Below are 14,588 nucleotides of genomic sequence, written 5' to 3'. Positions count from 1 at the left end.
CAATCACATTCATAGTGTAGAAAGTTTCATGAGTTAAGAACTGACTCTCCTAATCTATCTTGTCAGCTGGTTGGTAAATCATAACATTGGAACTGGGGGGTGGCAAATAAACAGTCTGGATGGATTTGTACACAGGTCTGACCCATTTCCCAAGAGTTCGTTTTAACCATCTATTAGAGAAGACTTTTTAATTTTGACTTCCTCTTTCTGTCTTTAAAAATCTGTGGCAACGGGGCGCCTGGGTGGCGCAGTCGGTTCAGCGTCCGACTTCAGCCAGGTCACGATCTCGCGGTCGGTGAGTTCGAGCCCCGCGTCGGGCTCTGGGCTGATGGCTCGGAGCCTGGAGCCTGTTTCTGATTCTGTGTCTCCCTCTCTCTCTCTGCCCCTCCCCCGTTCATGCTCTGTCTCTCTCTGTCCCAAAAATAAATAAAAAACGTTGAAAAAAAAAATAAAAATCTGTGGCAAGATTTCCTAAAATTCTCTCAAAACCAAAGTCTGAATAGGGAGGGAAGTGGGGGCTGCATGATTTTCTTTTCTCTGTTCTCTACTACTCATTTCTGGGGCATGGCTATGAATTGTTCACCCAGAGTTTTCTCTCCTTGAGGAGGGGCCATTTGAATAGCAGCAGGGGAGGAGGGTGAAGGAGGAGCCACATGCAGTTTCATTCATTAAGAAAATGTATTTTGTAGGGGTGCCTGGGTGGTTCAGTAGGCTAACTAACTGGAGTTTGGCTCAGGTCATGACCTCAGAGCTCATGAGTTGCAGCCCCACATCAGGCTCTTTGCTGTCAGCACGGAGCCTGCTTGGGTTCCTCTGTTTCCCCTCTCTCTGCCCCTCCCTTGTTTGCGCTCTCTCTGTCTCAAAAATAAATTTAAAAAAATAAAGAAAAGAAAATGCATTTTGCATATTCAGACTTTGGTTTGAGAGTCAAAAATAACTCCTTGCGAAAAAATTGTTACTTATAAGTGAGTGTTTTTTTTTTAACGTTTATTTATTTTTGAGACAAAGAGAGACAGAGCACGAACAGGGGAGGGTCAGAGAGAGGGAGACACAGAATCTGAAACAGGCTCCAGGCTCTGAGCGGTCAGCACAGAGCCCGACACGGGGCTCGAACTCACGGACCGTGAGATCATGACCTGAGCCGAAGTCGGACGCTTAACCGACCAAGCCACCCAGGCGCCCCTAAGTGAGTGTTTAATACAAGCTCACAGAACAGGGAAGATTCTCCAGGCTACAGTAGCTGACATCACACAGATGGTGCAAGGTGTTTTTAGAGGACAGTGTGGCCAGGGAGGAGAGTGTCTGCAGAAGTGAGCTCACCTTCTCTCCTGGAACCCAGAGAGGGAAGAGACAGAAGGAATTGTTTGCTTGTGAGTTACTGAGCTAGGTGACTTATTTTTTTTCTCCCTGCTCATCACACTCCCATGACTATGGATGTAAAAATTGTAATGAATTTTGCCTTGTAGCTTTGGGTGAGGTTTATTAATGTCAGCATTCATAAAACCACCTTTCTGGGTCTTCTCCCTACTTAGTAATGGTTCCTTGTTGGCTCTGCACTCATTTTTGAGTGTTTTCTTATCAGATAGCCTTGTCCTGTAGTTCTTACAGGTAGTTATGAGGACCCTGACCCTCTCTCTCTCTTTCTCTTTTCTCACAGTGCCCCCTGTGGCCCTAGGTGGGTAAAGGGAAGGATTAGACTGCACATTCTTTGCCACCAGTCCAGCTAAGTGGATGACACAGAATGAAGAGAAAGGGGGCCAAAGTGACATCCGACCTTGGCTAGCTGATATTGAAGCTAAAGGTTTTAAGACCGAGAGACCAATATTTGTATTTTAAACTCAGATGATATTTAAACATTATTCTGTAATTGGAACACGGCCCTCTAGTCCATGAATTAATGTAACATAACTCACACATAAGCATGGCACAAACATACTGCGTGTGAAATATTACACAATAAATTCATGTCCTGTGTGTCTTCATTAGTACATGACACTAAATGACTTTGGTGAACCCAAATGAGATTGTGTCATGTGGTGTGTAAAAAGCAAAATGTTGGAAGGTATTTGGCACTTTTTCTGAGGGGAAATCAGGGTTGGTTTTTCTATGACATTTTTCATATCAACTTCTGATATTTGTGCTGCAATAGGTGACATGGGACTTGGCTTTGGTTGGTTGGTTGAACACCACTGTTCAGTAAATATGTATTGTTTATTTAGGAATTATGGAGCGATAGCACATACCAGATGAAATATGAAGTAGCAGCTTTCAAGCCTGAGCATGGAAACATGCAGGCCCAACACAACTTGGCTTAACTCAGACTCAACAAACCTGATCCCAGACTCTGCTCCCTGAGCTTGCTACAGCTCTCTGATCCTGGAATCTTCTTCAATTCCAGCCAGCATGCTGCGCCAGGCACTTCGTAGATTCAGTCAAAAACTGGTACGAAGACCTACGCTGAAGGAACCGGTGGCTGAGAATGACCCACGGAGAAGTCTGAGCACTCTGAATTTAGTGGCCCTGGGTGTGGGCAGCACAGTGGGTGTAGGTGTGTATGTCCTGGTTGGCGAGGTGGCTGCCAGTCAGGCAGGACCATCCATTGTGATCTGCTTTTTGGCGGCTGGACTATCTTCAATGTTGGCTGCGCTGTGCTATGCAGAGATTAGTGCCCGGGTTCCCCATTCTGGTTCTGCATATCTCTACAGCCATGTCACTATAGGTGAACTCTGGGCTTTCATCACTGGCTGGAACTTTATTCTCTCCTATGTTGCTGGTACAGCCATTGTGATCCAGGCTGGGACCTTAGCTTTTGACATTCTACTTGGGAACCAGAACTCTCACACCCTCCATGAGAGCATCACACAGCAAGTTCCCCGTGTTCTTGTAGAACATCCAAACTTCTTTGTTGTGAGCCTTGTATACTTCCTCATAGAATTGCAGACTCTGAGATTTAGTCAGTCTTTCATGGTTACAAAAGTGATCACATCGGTGAAACTTTTGGTTCTTGGTTTTGTCATCATCTCTGGGTTCATTAAGGGGGACCTGCACAACTGGAAGCTCACAGAAAAGGACTTCTTAAAGGCTGGACTCAATGGTACCTCCACCTTGGGCCATATGGGCTCAGGAGGATTTGCACCTTTTGGCTTCAAGGGGATTCTCCGTGGAGCAGCTGCCTGTTTCTATGCATTTCTTGGTTTTGACAATATTGTTACTAGAGTCGAAGAAGCCCGGAATCCCCAGCGTTCCATCCCCATGAGCATTGTGATTTCACTGTTCATATGCTTTTCCTTGTATTTTGGTGTCTCTGTGGCACTTACACTTATGGTGCCTTACTATCAGTTTCAACGTGGAAGCACCTTGCCTGAGGCATTTCTCCATATTGGCTGGGCCCCTGCCTACTATGTTGTAGCTTTTGGATTCCTCTGTAGTCTTTTGGCCAATGTCTTGGGCTTTATGGTCCCCATATGTCAGGTGATATACAAGATGGCACAGGATGACTTCTTATTCCCGGCGCTTGCCAGGGTCCAAACTGGTACATGTACCCCTCTCATGGCAAATGTGATCTTTGGCATTATTGCACCAATCATGGCCTTCTTCTTTGGACTCACTGATCTTTTGGACCTCAGTTCAATTGGGATCCTGCTTACTCATAGCCTGGTGGCTATTTTTGTTCTCATCTGCCGATACCAGCCTGAGAGGAGGAATTGGGGAAATGAAGCAGAGATGCAGAAGGAGAATGGACCTGCAGCAGAGAGGCTGACTCTACAGGGACTACTTTTTCCATGCAGCCCCACCCCCACTCCACTTTCTGGCTGGGTTGTCTATGTTTGCTCCTCACTGCTTGCTCTGCTGCTCACTCTTCTTTGCCTGGTGCTGGCCCAGTGGTCAGTTCTGCTTTCTGGAGACCCAGTGTGGATTTCAGTGGTTGTGGTGCTCCTGGTGCTCATCATTGGGATCACTGGGGTCATCTGGAGACAGCCTCAGAGCTCCAGTCCCCTTCCCTGTAAGGTCCCTGCTCTGCCTCTCCTCCCACTACTGAGCATCTTTGTGAATGTTTACCTTATGATGCAGATGACAGGTGGCACCTGGGCCCAATTTAGTGTCTGGATGTTGATTGGGTTTGCTGTCTACCTCGCCTATGGGATCCAGTACAGCCTGTTCACTTAACCCCAACTAAGTTAGAGCCAAAACTATAGGACTTGAACTCAACAGTGCCAGTACATTCAGTTTGACATCATTACACCTGAATGCAGTCAGGTCTCCTGCATAATAATGGAGGGTACTCTTGATCGCATGAAAAGCTAGGCCTCCTGTGGATTGTTTGTGGGGGAACACTAATAGAGCTCTGTATTTATTACAAAAGAATGGATGTGTCTTTGCTCTTTCTCCTTTTTTTTTTTTAATTATTCTACTTGCATTTGTGTTTGTAACTGCTAACAGGGTCAAAACATTATTAAAAGAAACTAGAAAAAGTGCTTCATTTCTTTAGTTAAATATTTAGTACTGGGAGAACATGGGTGGTTATGTTCCTGGCTGGCTCAGTTGGTAGAGAATGTGACACTTGATCTCAGGGTGGTGTGTTTGAGCCCCTGTTGGGTGTTGGCTGAAATTATTTAAAATAATATCGACTAGCAGAATTACTGGTTCATATGGTAGTTCTATATTTAATTTTTTGAGGAACTTCCATCGTGTTTTCCGTAGCAGCTACATCAATTGACATTACCAACAATAGTGCATGAGGGTTACTTTTCCCCCATATCCTCACCAACACTTGTTTTTCTTGTCTTTTTAAGCCATTCTTACAGGCATAAAATGATATCTCATCGTTCTGTTAATTTATGTTTCTCTGATGATTAGTAATGTTGGATATCTTTTCATGTGTCTGCTGCCCATCTTTATGTCTTCTTTGAAAAAATGTGTATTCATATCCTGTGTCCATTTTTTAATTGGATTATTTGTTTTTTGGTGTTGAGTTCTTTAGTTTTAAGTTTTTTTTTTTCTGCATTTGGGGCATTAACCCCTTATTGGATATGTCATTTGCAAGTATTTTCTCCCAGTTAGTAGGTTACCCTTTTGTTTTGTCGATGGTCTCCTTTTACATCCTTTTACAAGAAGCAAAAGCTTCTTGGTTAAATAAATTTGAAAAGATATACGCACCCCTATGTTTACTTTATTTTTAACTTTATTTATTTTGAGAGAGAGAGGAAGCATGAGCAGGAGAGGGCAGATGAAGAGGGAGAGAGAGAGGATGCCAAGCAGGCTCCACACTGTCAGCATGCAGCCTGATGTAGGGCTTGATCACATGAACCATGAGATCATTACCTGTGCGGAAATCAAGAGTGAGATGCTTATTCTATGGAACCACCAAGGCACCCCTATTGCACACTATTTACAATAGCCAACAACAACAACAACAACAACAACAAAAACAAATAGCCCAATGTTCTTAAATATAGGGAATAAACTGGTAATTGCCAATGGGGGAGTGGGTAGAGGGATGGGCGAAATTAGTAAAGGGAATAGAGAATATACTTATCTTGATGAACATTTGAAAAAGTGTGGAAGTGTTGAATCATTATATTCTACACCTGAGAATGGTATAATGACATTTATGCTAATTATACATCAGTAAAAAATAAATAAAAAACCATAAAAGACCAAAAAAAAAACCCCAAAACAGATAAAATATGGCCCCTCTCCTTTCGGAGCTTATATTCTAATACAAGGAGTAAAGCATAGCTGTAATACAAAGTATAAAGTATTGTCATAAGTAATATACAAATAAAGTGACTTGGGAATTCAGAGTGGAGGAAGATAATTTGTGGTTGGCACAGTAGAGAGATTTGATTGGTGAAATCAGAGAAGAATTTGTAGAGGAATGGCATTTGAGTTGACTCTCTCAGGACAGATAGGATTTTGCCACACATGGGCAGGAGGGAAGGATAGGCAGTGAAAGCACCATGAGGAAAAGCACTGGAAAATGAAGCAGTGTTCAGAGCACACTGAAAAGTCTGTGTAGCTTGAGCCTTGGCTGTGTGTGTGGGGGGGGGGGGGGAGAGGGGAAATAACATGAGCAGGTGGATTTGAGCTGGAGCTTTCCTCTGAGCACAAAATGCTTTGGCTTTGAACATACCACCCATGCTGAAAATCCCTGTGGTTGGTCCTCCTACTTGGAAATATCTGAATTCTTGGACTTCAAATTCCTGTATGGTTGTTTGCTTTTGGTGCACAGAAGGTGAACAGCTGAGAGCTAAGTTGTGATCTTGCTTCCACCACCAACTAGCAATGTGATCTTTTTTTTTTTTTGGTATGCATTTTTTATATTGTGAGTATTTTAGGAAGAATATGCATACTTCTTTTCCTAAAAAAAAATATTGTTCCTTTTACTCACGTAGATTATTTAAAATTTGCATTTTAAATTTCTTTTTTTTAAATATGAAATTTATTGTCAAATTGGTTTCCATACAACACCCAATGCTCATCCCAACAGGTGCCCTCCTCAATACCCATCACCCACCATCCCCTCCCTCCCACCCCCCATCAACCCTCAATTTGTTCTCAGTTTTTAAGAGTCTCTTCTGTTTTGTCCCCTCCCTGTTCTTATATTATTTTTGTTTCCCTTCCCTTATGTTCACCTGTTTTGTCTCTTAAAGTCCTCATATGAGTGAAGTCATATGATTTTTGTCCCTCTCTGACTAACTTCACTTAGCATTATACCTTCCAGTTCCATCCACGTAGTTGCAAATTGCAAGATTTCATTCTTTTTGATTGCTGAGTAATACTCCACTGTATATATATACCACATCTGTATCCATTCATCCATAAATGGACATTTGGGCTTTTTCCATACTTTGGCTATTGTTGATAGTGCTGCTATAAACATGGGGGTGCATGTGTCCCTTTGAAAGAGCATACCTGTATCCCGTGGATAAATGCCTAGTAGTGCAATTGCTGGGTCGTAGGGTAGTTCTATTTTTAGCATGGAATCTTTTTCCTTTGTGTGTGTGTGTGTGTGTGTGTGTCTTCAATTTCTTTCATAAGCTTTCTATAGTTTTCAGTGTATAGATTTTTCACCTCTTTGGTTAGATTTATTCCTAGATATTTTATGGGTTTTGGTGAAACTGTAAATGGGATCGATTCCTTGATTTCTCTTTCTGTTACTTCATTGTTGGTGTATAGGAATGCAACCGATTTCTGTGCATTGATTTTATATCCTGCAACTTTGCTGAATTCGTGAATCAATTCTAGAAGTTTTCTGGTGGCATCTTTTGGCTTTCCCATATAGACTATCATGTCATCTGTGAAGAGTAAAAGTTTGACCTCCTCCTGGCTGATTTGGGTGCCTTTTATTTCTTTGTGTTGTCTGATTGCAGAGACTAAGACTTCCAATACTATGTTGAATAACAGTGGTGAGAGTGGACATCCCTGTCTTATTCCAGACCTTAGGGGGAAAGCTCTCATTTTTTCCCCATTGAGGATGATATTAGCGTTGAGTCATTCACATATGGCTTTTATGAACTCGAGGTATGCCCCTTCTACCCCTACTTTCTTGATGGTTTTTATTGAGAAAGGATGCTGTATTTTGTCAAATGCTTTCTCTGCATCTATTGAGAGGATCATATGGTTCTTGTCCTTTCTTTTATTGATGTGATGAATCATGTTAATTGTTTTGCTGATATTCAACCAACCCTGCATCCCAGGTATAAATCCCACTTGGTTGTGGTGAATATCTTTTTAATGTATTGTTGGATCCAGTTGGCTAATATCTTGTTGAGGATTTTTGCATCCATGCTAATCAGGGAAATTGGTCTGTAGTTCTCCTTTTTATTGGGGCTCAGTCTGCTTTTGTAATCAAGGTCATGCTGGCTTCATAGAATGAGTTTGGAAGTTTTCCTTCCGTTTGTAATTTTTGGAACAGCTTCAAGAGAATAGGTGTTAACTCTTGCTTAAATGTTTGGTAGAATTCCCCTGGAAAGCCATGTGGCCCCGGACTCTTGTTTTTTGGCATAGTTTTGATTGCCAATTCGATTTCCTTACTGGTTATGGGTCTGTTCAAATTTTCAATTTATTCCTGTTTCAGTTTTGGTAGTGTATATGTTTCTAAGAATTTGTCTATTTTTCCCAGATTGCATATTTATATGCCTATAATTACTCATAATATTCTCTTATTGTTGTTTGTATTTCTGCTGTGTTGGTTGTGATCTCTCCTGTTTCATTCTTGATTTTATTTTGGTCCTTTCCTTTTTCTCTTTTGGTCAAACTGGCTAGTGGTTTTTCAACTTTGTTAATTCTTTCAAAGAACCAGATTCTTTTTTCATTGATATGTTCCACTGGTTTTTTTTTTTTTTTTTTCGGTTTCAATAGCATTGGTTTCTTCTCTAGTCTTTATGATTTCCTGTCTTCTGCTGGTTTGGATATTATTTGCTGTTATTTTTCCAGATATTTAAGGCATAAGGTTAGTTTGTGTATCTGAGGCCTTTCTTCCTTCTTTAGGGAGGCCTGGATTGCTATAACTTTCCTCTTATGACTGCCTTTGCTGTGTCCTAGAGGTTTTGGGTTGTGGTGTTATTTTCATTGACTTCCATATACTTTTTAATTTCCTCTTTAACTTCTTGGTTAGCGCATTCATTTTTAGTAGGATGTTCTTCAGTCTCCAAGTATTTGTTACCTTTCTAAATTTTTTCTTGTGGTTGATTTCAAATTTCATAGCATTATGGTCTGAAAATATGCATGGTATGATATTGATCTTGTACAATTGGTATTGTACTTATAGGGCTGATTTGTGTCCCAGTATATGATCTATTCTGGAGAACATTCCATGTGCACTGGAGAAGAATGTATATTCTACTGCTTTAGGATGAAATGTTCTGAATATATCTGTTAAATCCATCTGGTCCAGTGTGTCATTCAAAGCCATTGTTTCCTTGTTGACTTTTTAATTAGATGATCTGTCCATTACTGTGAGTGGGGTGTTGAAGTCTCCTACTATTATGGTATTACTGTCATTGAGTTTCTTTATGTTTGTGATTAATTGATTTATATATTTGGGTGTTACCACATTTGGCACATAAATGTTTACAATTGTGAGGTCTTCTTGGTGGATAGACCCTTTAATTATGATATAATGCCCTTCTTCATCTCTTGATACAGTTTTTATTTTAAAGTCTAGACTGTCTGATATAAGTATGGCTACTCAGGCTTTCTTTTGTTGACCATTAGCATGATAGATTGTTCTCCATCCCCTTATTTTCAATCTGAAGGTGTCTTTAGGTCTAAAGTGGGTCTCTTGTAAACACCATATATATGGATCTTGTTTTCTTATCCATTCTGTTACCCCACGTCTTTTTATTGCAGCATTGAGTCCGTTGATGTTTAGAGTGACTGCTGAAAGATATGAATTTATTGCCATTATGATGCTTGTAGAGTTGAAGTTTCTGGTGGTGGTCTCTGGTCCTTTCTAATGTTTGATGCTTTTGGTATTTATTTATTTATTTATTTATTCATCTTTTCTCCCCTCAGAGAGTCCCCCTTAAAATTTTTTGAAGGGCTGGTTTAGTGGTTACAAACTCCTGTAGTTTTTGTTTGTCTGGGAAACTTTTTATCTTTCTTCTATTTGGATTGACAGCCTTGCTGGATAAAGAATTCTTGGCTGCATACCTTTCTGATTCATCACATTAAATATATCCTGCCACTCCTTTCTGGCCTGCCACGTTTCTGTGGGTAGGTCTGCTGCAAACCTGATCTGTCTTCCCTTGTAGGTTAGGGACATTTTTCCCTTGCTGCTTTCATGATTCCCTCCTTGCCTGAATATTTTGTGAATTTGACTATGATATGTCTTGTTGATGGTCAGTTTTTGTTGAGTCTAATGGGGGTCCTCTGTACTTCCTGGATTTTGATGTCTGTGTCTTTCCCCAGGTTAGGAAAGTTTTCCACTATGATTGGCTCGCATAACCCTTCTACCCCTATTTCTATCTCTTCCTCTTCTGGGACCCCTATGATTCTGATGTTGTTCCTTTTTAATGAGTCACTGATTTCTCTAATTCTTAAATGATCCTTTTTTGCCTTATTCTCCCTCTTTTTTTCTGCTTCATTTTTCTCTGTAAGTTTGTCCTCTATATCACGGATTCTCTGTTCTGCCTTATCCATCCTTGCCACTGTGGCATCAATCTGTGATTGCAGCTCAGTTATAGCATTTTTTATTTCATTATGACTAGTTTTTACTTCTTTTATCTCTGCAGAAAGGGATTCTAATCTGTTTTTGGGTCCAGTTAATATTCTTATTATCATGATTCTAAATTCTGGTTCAGACATCTTGTTTGTATCTCTGTTGGTTAAATCCCTGGCCGTCATTTCTTCATGTTCTTTCTTTTGGGGTCAATTCCTTATTTTTGTGATTTTGAAGGGAGAAAAGGAATTAATGAGGTAGAAAAATTAAAAATAAAAAATAAAATAAATAAAATTAAAGTTAAAATTAAAACCTTAAACACAAACACACACACAAATTGAATAAATGATGCTACATTCTTGGAGTCAAAGGCTCTTCCTCTAGGTGTTGGAAGTGGTTTGCAGGTTAGAGGGAAAAAAAGGGGAAAAGAATGAAATCATTTGAGAATTTGAAAAAATGAATATACTGAGTAGACTAAAATGAGATGATGGGAGTAAAGTAGAATTTGAAAAAAATTACACAAAAGTAAATAAAGTAGTAGAAAAAATAAATAAAAATATTTTTAATAAAAATTAAAAATAAAAATGATTTTTTTCTCTTTCTGCATTCAAGAAAAAGAAAAGAAACAAAAGAGATAAAAAAGGGAAAAAAAGGAAATTGTTTGAAAATTTGAAAAATTGAATACACTTGAAGTAGACTAAAATAAAATGATGGAAATAAAATAGAATTTGAAAAAAATTACAGAAAAGTAAAAATATAGTGAAAAATTGAAAGAAAAATATTTTTAATAAAAATTGAAAATAAAAATGAATTTTTTCTTTCTGTATTCAAGAGAAAGAAAAGTGAAAAGGAGAAAAAAAAGAAAGAAAATGGAATAGATGGACCTGCTACCAGATTGAAATAGGACTGAAATTACTTCCTTTTACCATAGAAGTCAGACTATGAAGCACTTTATAGTTCACAAACTAAGCAGGCGGTGAGACTTGTGTTCTTGAAGAGGGAGGTTGGCCCAGTTGGGCAGGGCTCAGTGTAAAGGTTCTGTTCTCCACTAGATGGCGCTGCTAGACTAGTGGGGTGGAGTGTTCTCGTGCAAGTAAGTGCCTATGTGCATGTGCGGGAGCGGTGAAAATGTCATCAGCCAGCTACCCAGTCTCTAGTATCAGAACTCTGTTCTCCCCAACCAGCAATTGAGCACCCATCCTCTGTCTTCAGCTTTCATCCACTCCCCACTTTTTTACTGTCTGTGACCAAGCCCCAGGCAGTACCTGTCTTCTGAGTTTTGTCTCAGAGGTGGCTGTTTTCCTTGACCCCTTACTTCTGAAGGACTGTGGCTTTGACCCGTTTTTCCCCTCTGCAGGAGGGTCTCACTGAGCAATGGCTGAATTTTGGCTGCACCCAGGAACACTTGCTGGGCCCTGGTTCTGCCGGTGCCCTGAGACTGTGGCCAGGTGCCAGCCCACCCAGAAAAAGTTTGTGAGATAGTGTAGAAGCAGCGTTTCAGGGATTATGGGAAATCAAAACACACATCTGGCACCAGGCTTCACCCTTAATGACCTTGTTCCAACACCAGCGAATGTGGCCATTCTCTGGGGTCTGATGGGACCAAGTGGTTTCAACAGTCTCTACCAAATGTCCTTCCAGCAGTGGAACCACTTTCCCTATGTGGCCCGAGGACCTCCCAGACCCCATTCTGTTCCTGGGGATTCGCCCTTCCCACCAGAGCACTGCCAGGTATTGAGCTGTGGAGTTGCAGACTTTGCATTCCCCTTGTTTACAGTCTTAATGCAATTTAAACCCTCTCCTTTCTCCTTTCTCCTTTCTCCCTTTTTAATTTAGCCCCTGCAGCTGTTTCCAATTTTCTACTTTCCCTCCAGCTGCTTTTGGGGAGGGGTGCTTATCCCGTATTCTCCCCCCACCATCCTTCCTCTGCCCGAAAAAGCCTGTGGCTTCTCGCTCCCCAAGTTCACCTCTCCATGTACCTGTTGAATTCTGTGGTTCAGGTTGTGCAGATTGTTGTGTTAATCCTCCAATCAGTTTTCTAGGTGTGTAGGATGGTTTAGTGTTGGTCTGGCTGTATTTCATGGATGCAAGACACACACAAAAAAACTTCCATGCTGTTCTGCCATCTTTGCTCCTCTAGAGGTGTCATTCTTAGTCTTAGGACATAGGCCTGGCCTTCTAAGTCAGTCCCCATCCTGTCTCACACTGTACCCTCTCAAAGTCATAAGCTCTTCCTAAAGATAAGTTCTCTCTTATTTCTACTCCCTTTTTACAGTCCCATTGACTAAGTCTCAATATCCCAGTGTCTGCCCCCTCAGTCCCTCCTTTACTACCTCCTAACATCCTTAAGCATTCCAAATTCTTCAGCATCCAGCCTCCCATCCTATCCCCCACATGTTTTGGTTCTTGAATTAAAAATCCTACTGAAGGGTGTGACCTGCTCATTCTGAACAAGTCTTCTTGTGCACTCCACCTGTATCCAGGAATGACTTAAAACACCTGAAAACAGCAAGCTAATCTCTGAAAGTAATGACTGAGTCTTCAGAGCTGGAAAGTGACTGGGGGAACCAAAAGCCCTATCCTCAGGCCCTGCAGGTCTCAGTTCTTTCCCATCTCTGAATTGTCTATCTCATGAATTAAAACAAAAACAAAAACATAAAGCACCTCTCATCCAAGAGACAAAAGGAAAAGGAAGATATAGGGACAGACAGGTTCTGTCTCTCAGCTTTGTTATTCCAGGATGTCAAGAATCCTGGAGGATGCTTCAAGAGTGGAGTGAAACATTCATCAGGACATGGTGGTGTGGGGAGATGGAATTTGGGAACTTGGAGCTGAGAAAGTCCCACACCTTGGTAGGGGATAGACTGGAAGGTGGGCAGTAAGGGGTCCTGAGAAGGGAAATTGCATATAGGCTATCAAGAGAAGGGAGAGAGTTCAAAAAGAACCTAACATTCTTTTCTTCAGGTATTGCCAAGAGTAGGACTAGAAACCTGCTGGTGTGACTATATGTGAACCCAGCTCCAGTATTTCTCTCCTCATTTTCTCTCTGCCCCATTTAGCTTCAATTTTAAGTGCCTGGATGGGTAATTGGAGGCATACTATAAGATGGGATTGAGAGAAAGAGGTGTTCCAAGTTTTGTGGGGAGAGTTAATTGAGAAATATGGGGTTGGGTGAGGAAGAACAACAATCAGAACTCCTCAGTCCAGGGTTGTGACATGGCCCGTGTCATCACTCCTCTCCAGCCCACTAGTCTTCATCCTCTGTCAACCACAGTGGACAGCGTCCAATCAGCCATAGCCCCTGGTCATTTGCACACCCCCAAACATCACAACCGCATGCCAGGCTGAAGTCAAGGGGTTGGGTAGGAGCTTTAAAAAATAACAGAAACTCAGTAGATAAGGAAAGGTGGACTACCTTTACATTTTAAAGAAGCAACTTTTTCCTCCAAAATAAGGATTAGATTGAGAACAAGGTTTCTTTGGGATTTCATCTCTGAAAAACCCCTAGTTAAAATTTGTCCATGTTTTCTCCAAATACAAATCTTTTGGCTTTCTAAGTGGGGATGGATTGTTCCTAAATATTTAAGCCTAGGGAAGCTCAAATACTTCCCACAAATAAAATTCATAACAGTTGTGAACATTCATCAGACATGAAACAATGGTCTTGGTAGGGGGAGGAGTTAGGGTACTAATGCCTTCTGCATAATGCCTTAAAAGGGGCAGGATGTGTTTGTGGTGCACTCTCCTGTTTGCTTTACACAACAGGCTGTGGGATAGGTGGTATTGCTGCCCACACTTTACAGATGAAAAAACTAAAGCCCAGAATGGTTATGGAACTGGTCTAAAGTATCAAAGGTATGAGATGGTAGATCTCCATCAGGGCTGCCTGCTCCATCATGGCTACCTACTATTTAGGGGATGGGGAAGTACTAGCTGTGGTAACAGTTTTTTCTTTGCTTCAATATCAGGGGCAGTCCCTGTAAAACCGTGTGTTGTACACCGCTATATATATTTATATATTATAATATTATAATATATTATGATATTTATGTATGTATGTATGTATGCCAACTTGGTTGCTGTGTCAGGGGCCCACCACTACTCACGCAGTTGGAGGGGTCTTCCCTAGACTGGCCTCTAGGTCTAGTAGGGGAAACGATTGCCTGAGGTAGTGGTGGTGATGGGGAGGTAAACAAAGAATAAAGCTGAAAAGAGAGCCTGTAATAATTCAGGACCAGTCACAACTCATAAACAAGCCACTTGGAGGAGCTGGTTTGCCCAAGCCTTTGAACTGGCTTAAATGAATTAGGGTAACATCACATGTACCTCCTCCTGTCTTTGTTTAGGAGAGGTGAAGTTAAATTAAAGACTTGGACATCCTTCTCCCCACCTACTCCAAGCCCCCTTCCTAGATCCTCCAGTT

The 14,588-nt window shown here is 41.2% G+C and overlaps 1 protein-coding gene across 1 annotated transcript; it reads left to right on the top strand.

The window, feature by feature from the left end:
• Positions 1 to 2,403: 2,403 nt before the first annotated feature.
• On the top strand, positions 2,404 to 4,713 carry LOC115518667 (cationic amino acid transporter 3-like). Its single transcript, XM_032593774.1, has one exon. The coding sequence runs from the start codon at positions 2,404 to 2,406 to the stop codon at positions 4,165 to 4,167; it is 1,764 nt and encodes a 587-aa protein (XP_032449665.1). The 3' UTR covers positions 4,168 to 4,713.
• Positions 4,714 to 14,588: the final 9,875 nt, after the last annotated feature.

This window comes from Lynx canadensis, chromosome B4 (assembly GCF_007474595.2).
Source record: "Lynx canadensis isolate LIC74 chromosome B4, mLynCan4.pri.v2, whole genome shotgun sequence".
NCBI classification, from domain to species: domain Eukaryota; kingdom Metazoa; phylum Chordata; class Mammalia; order Carnivora; family Felidae; genus Lynx; species Lynx canadensis.
Note: the sequence above shows the minus strand (reverse complement) of the source record. Positions and strands in the feature narration are given on the sequence as shown.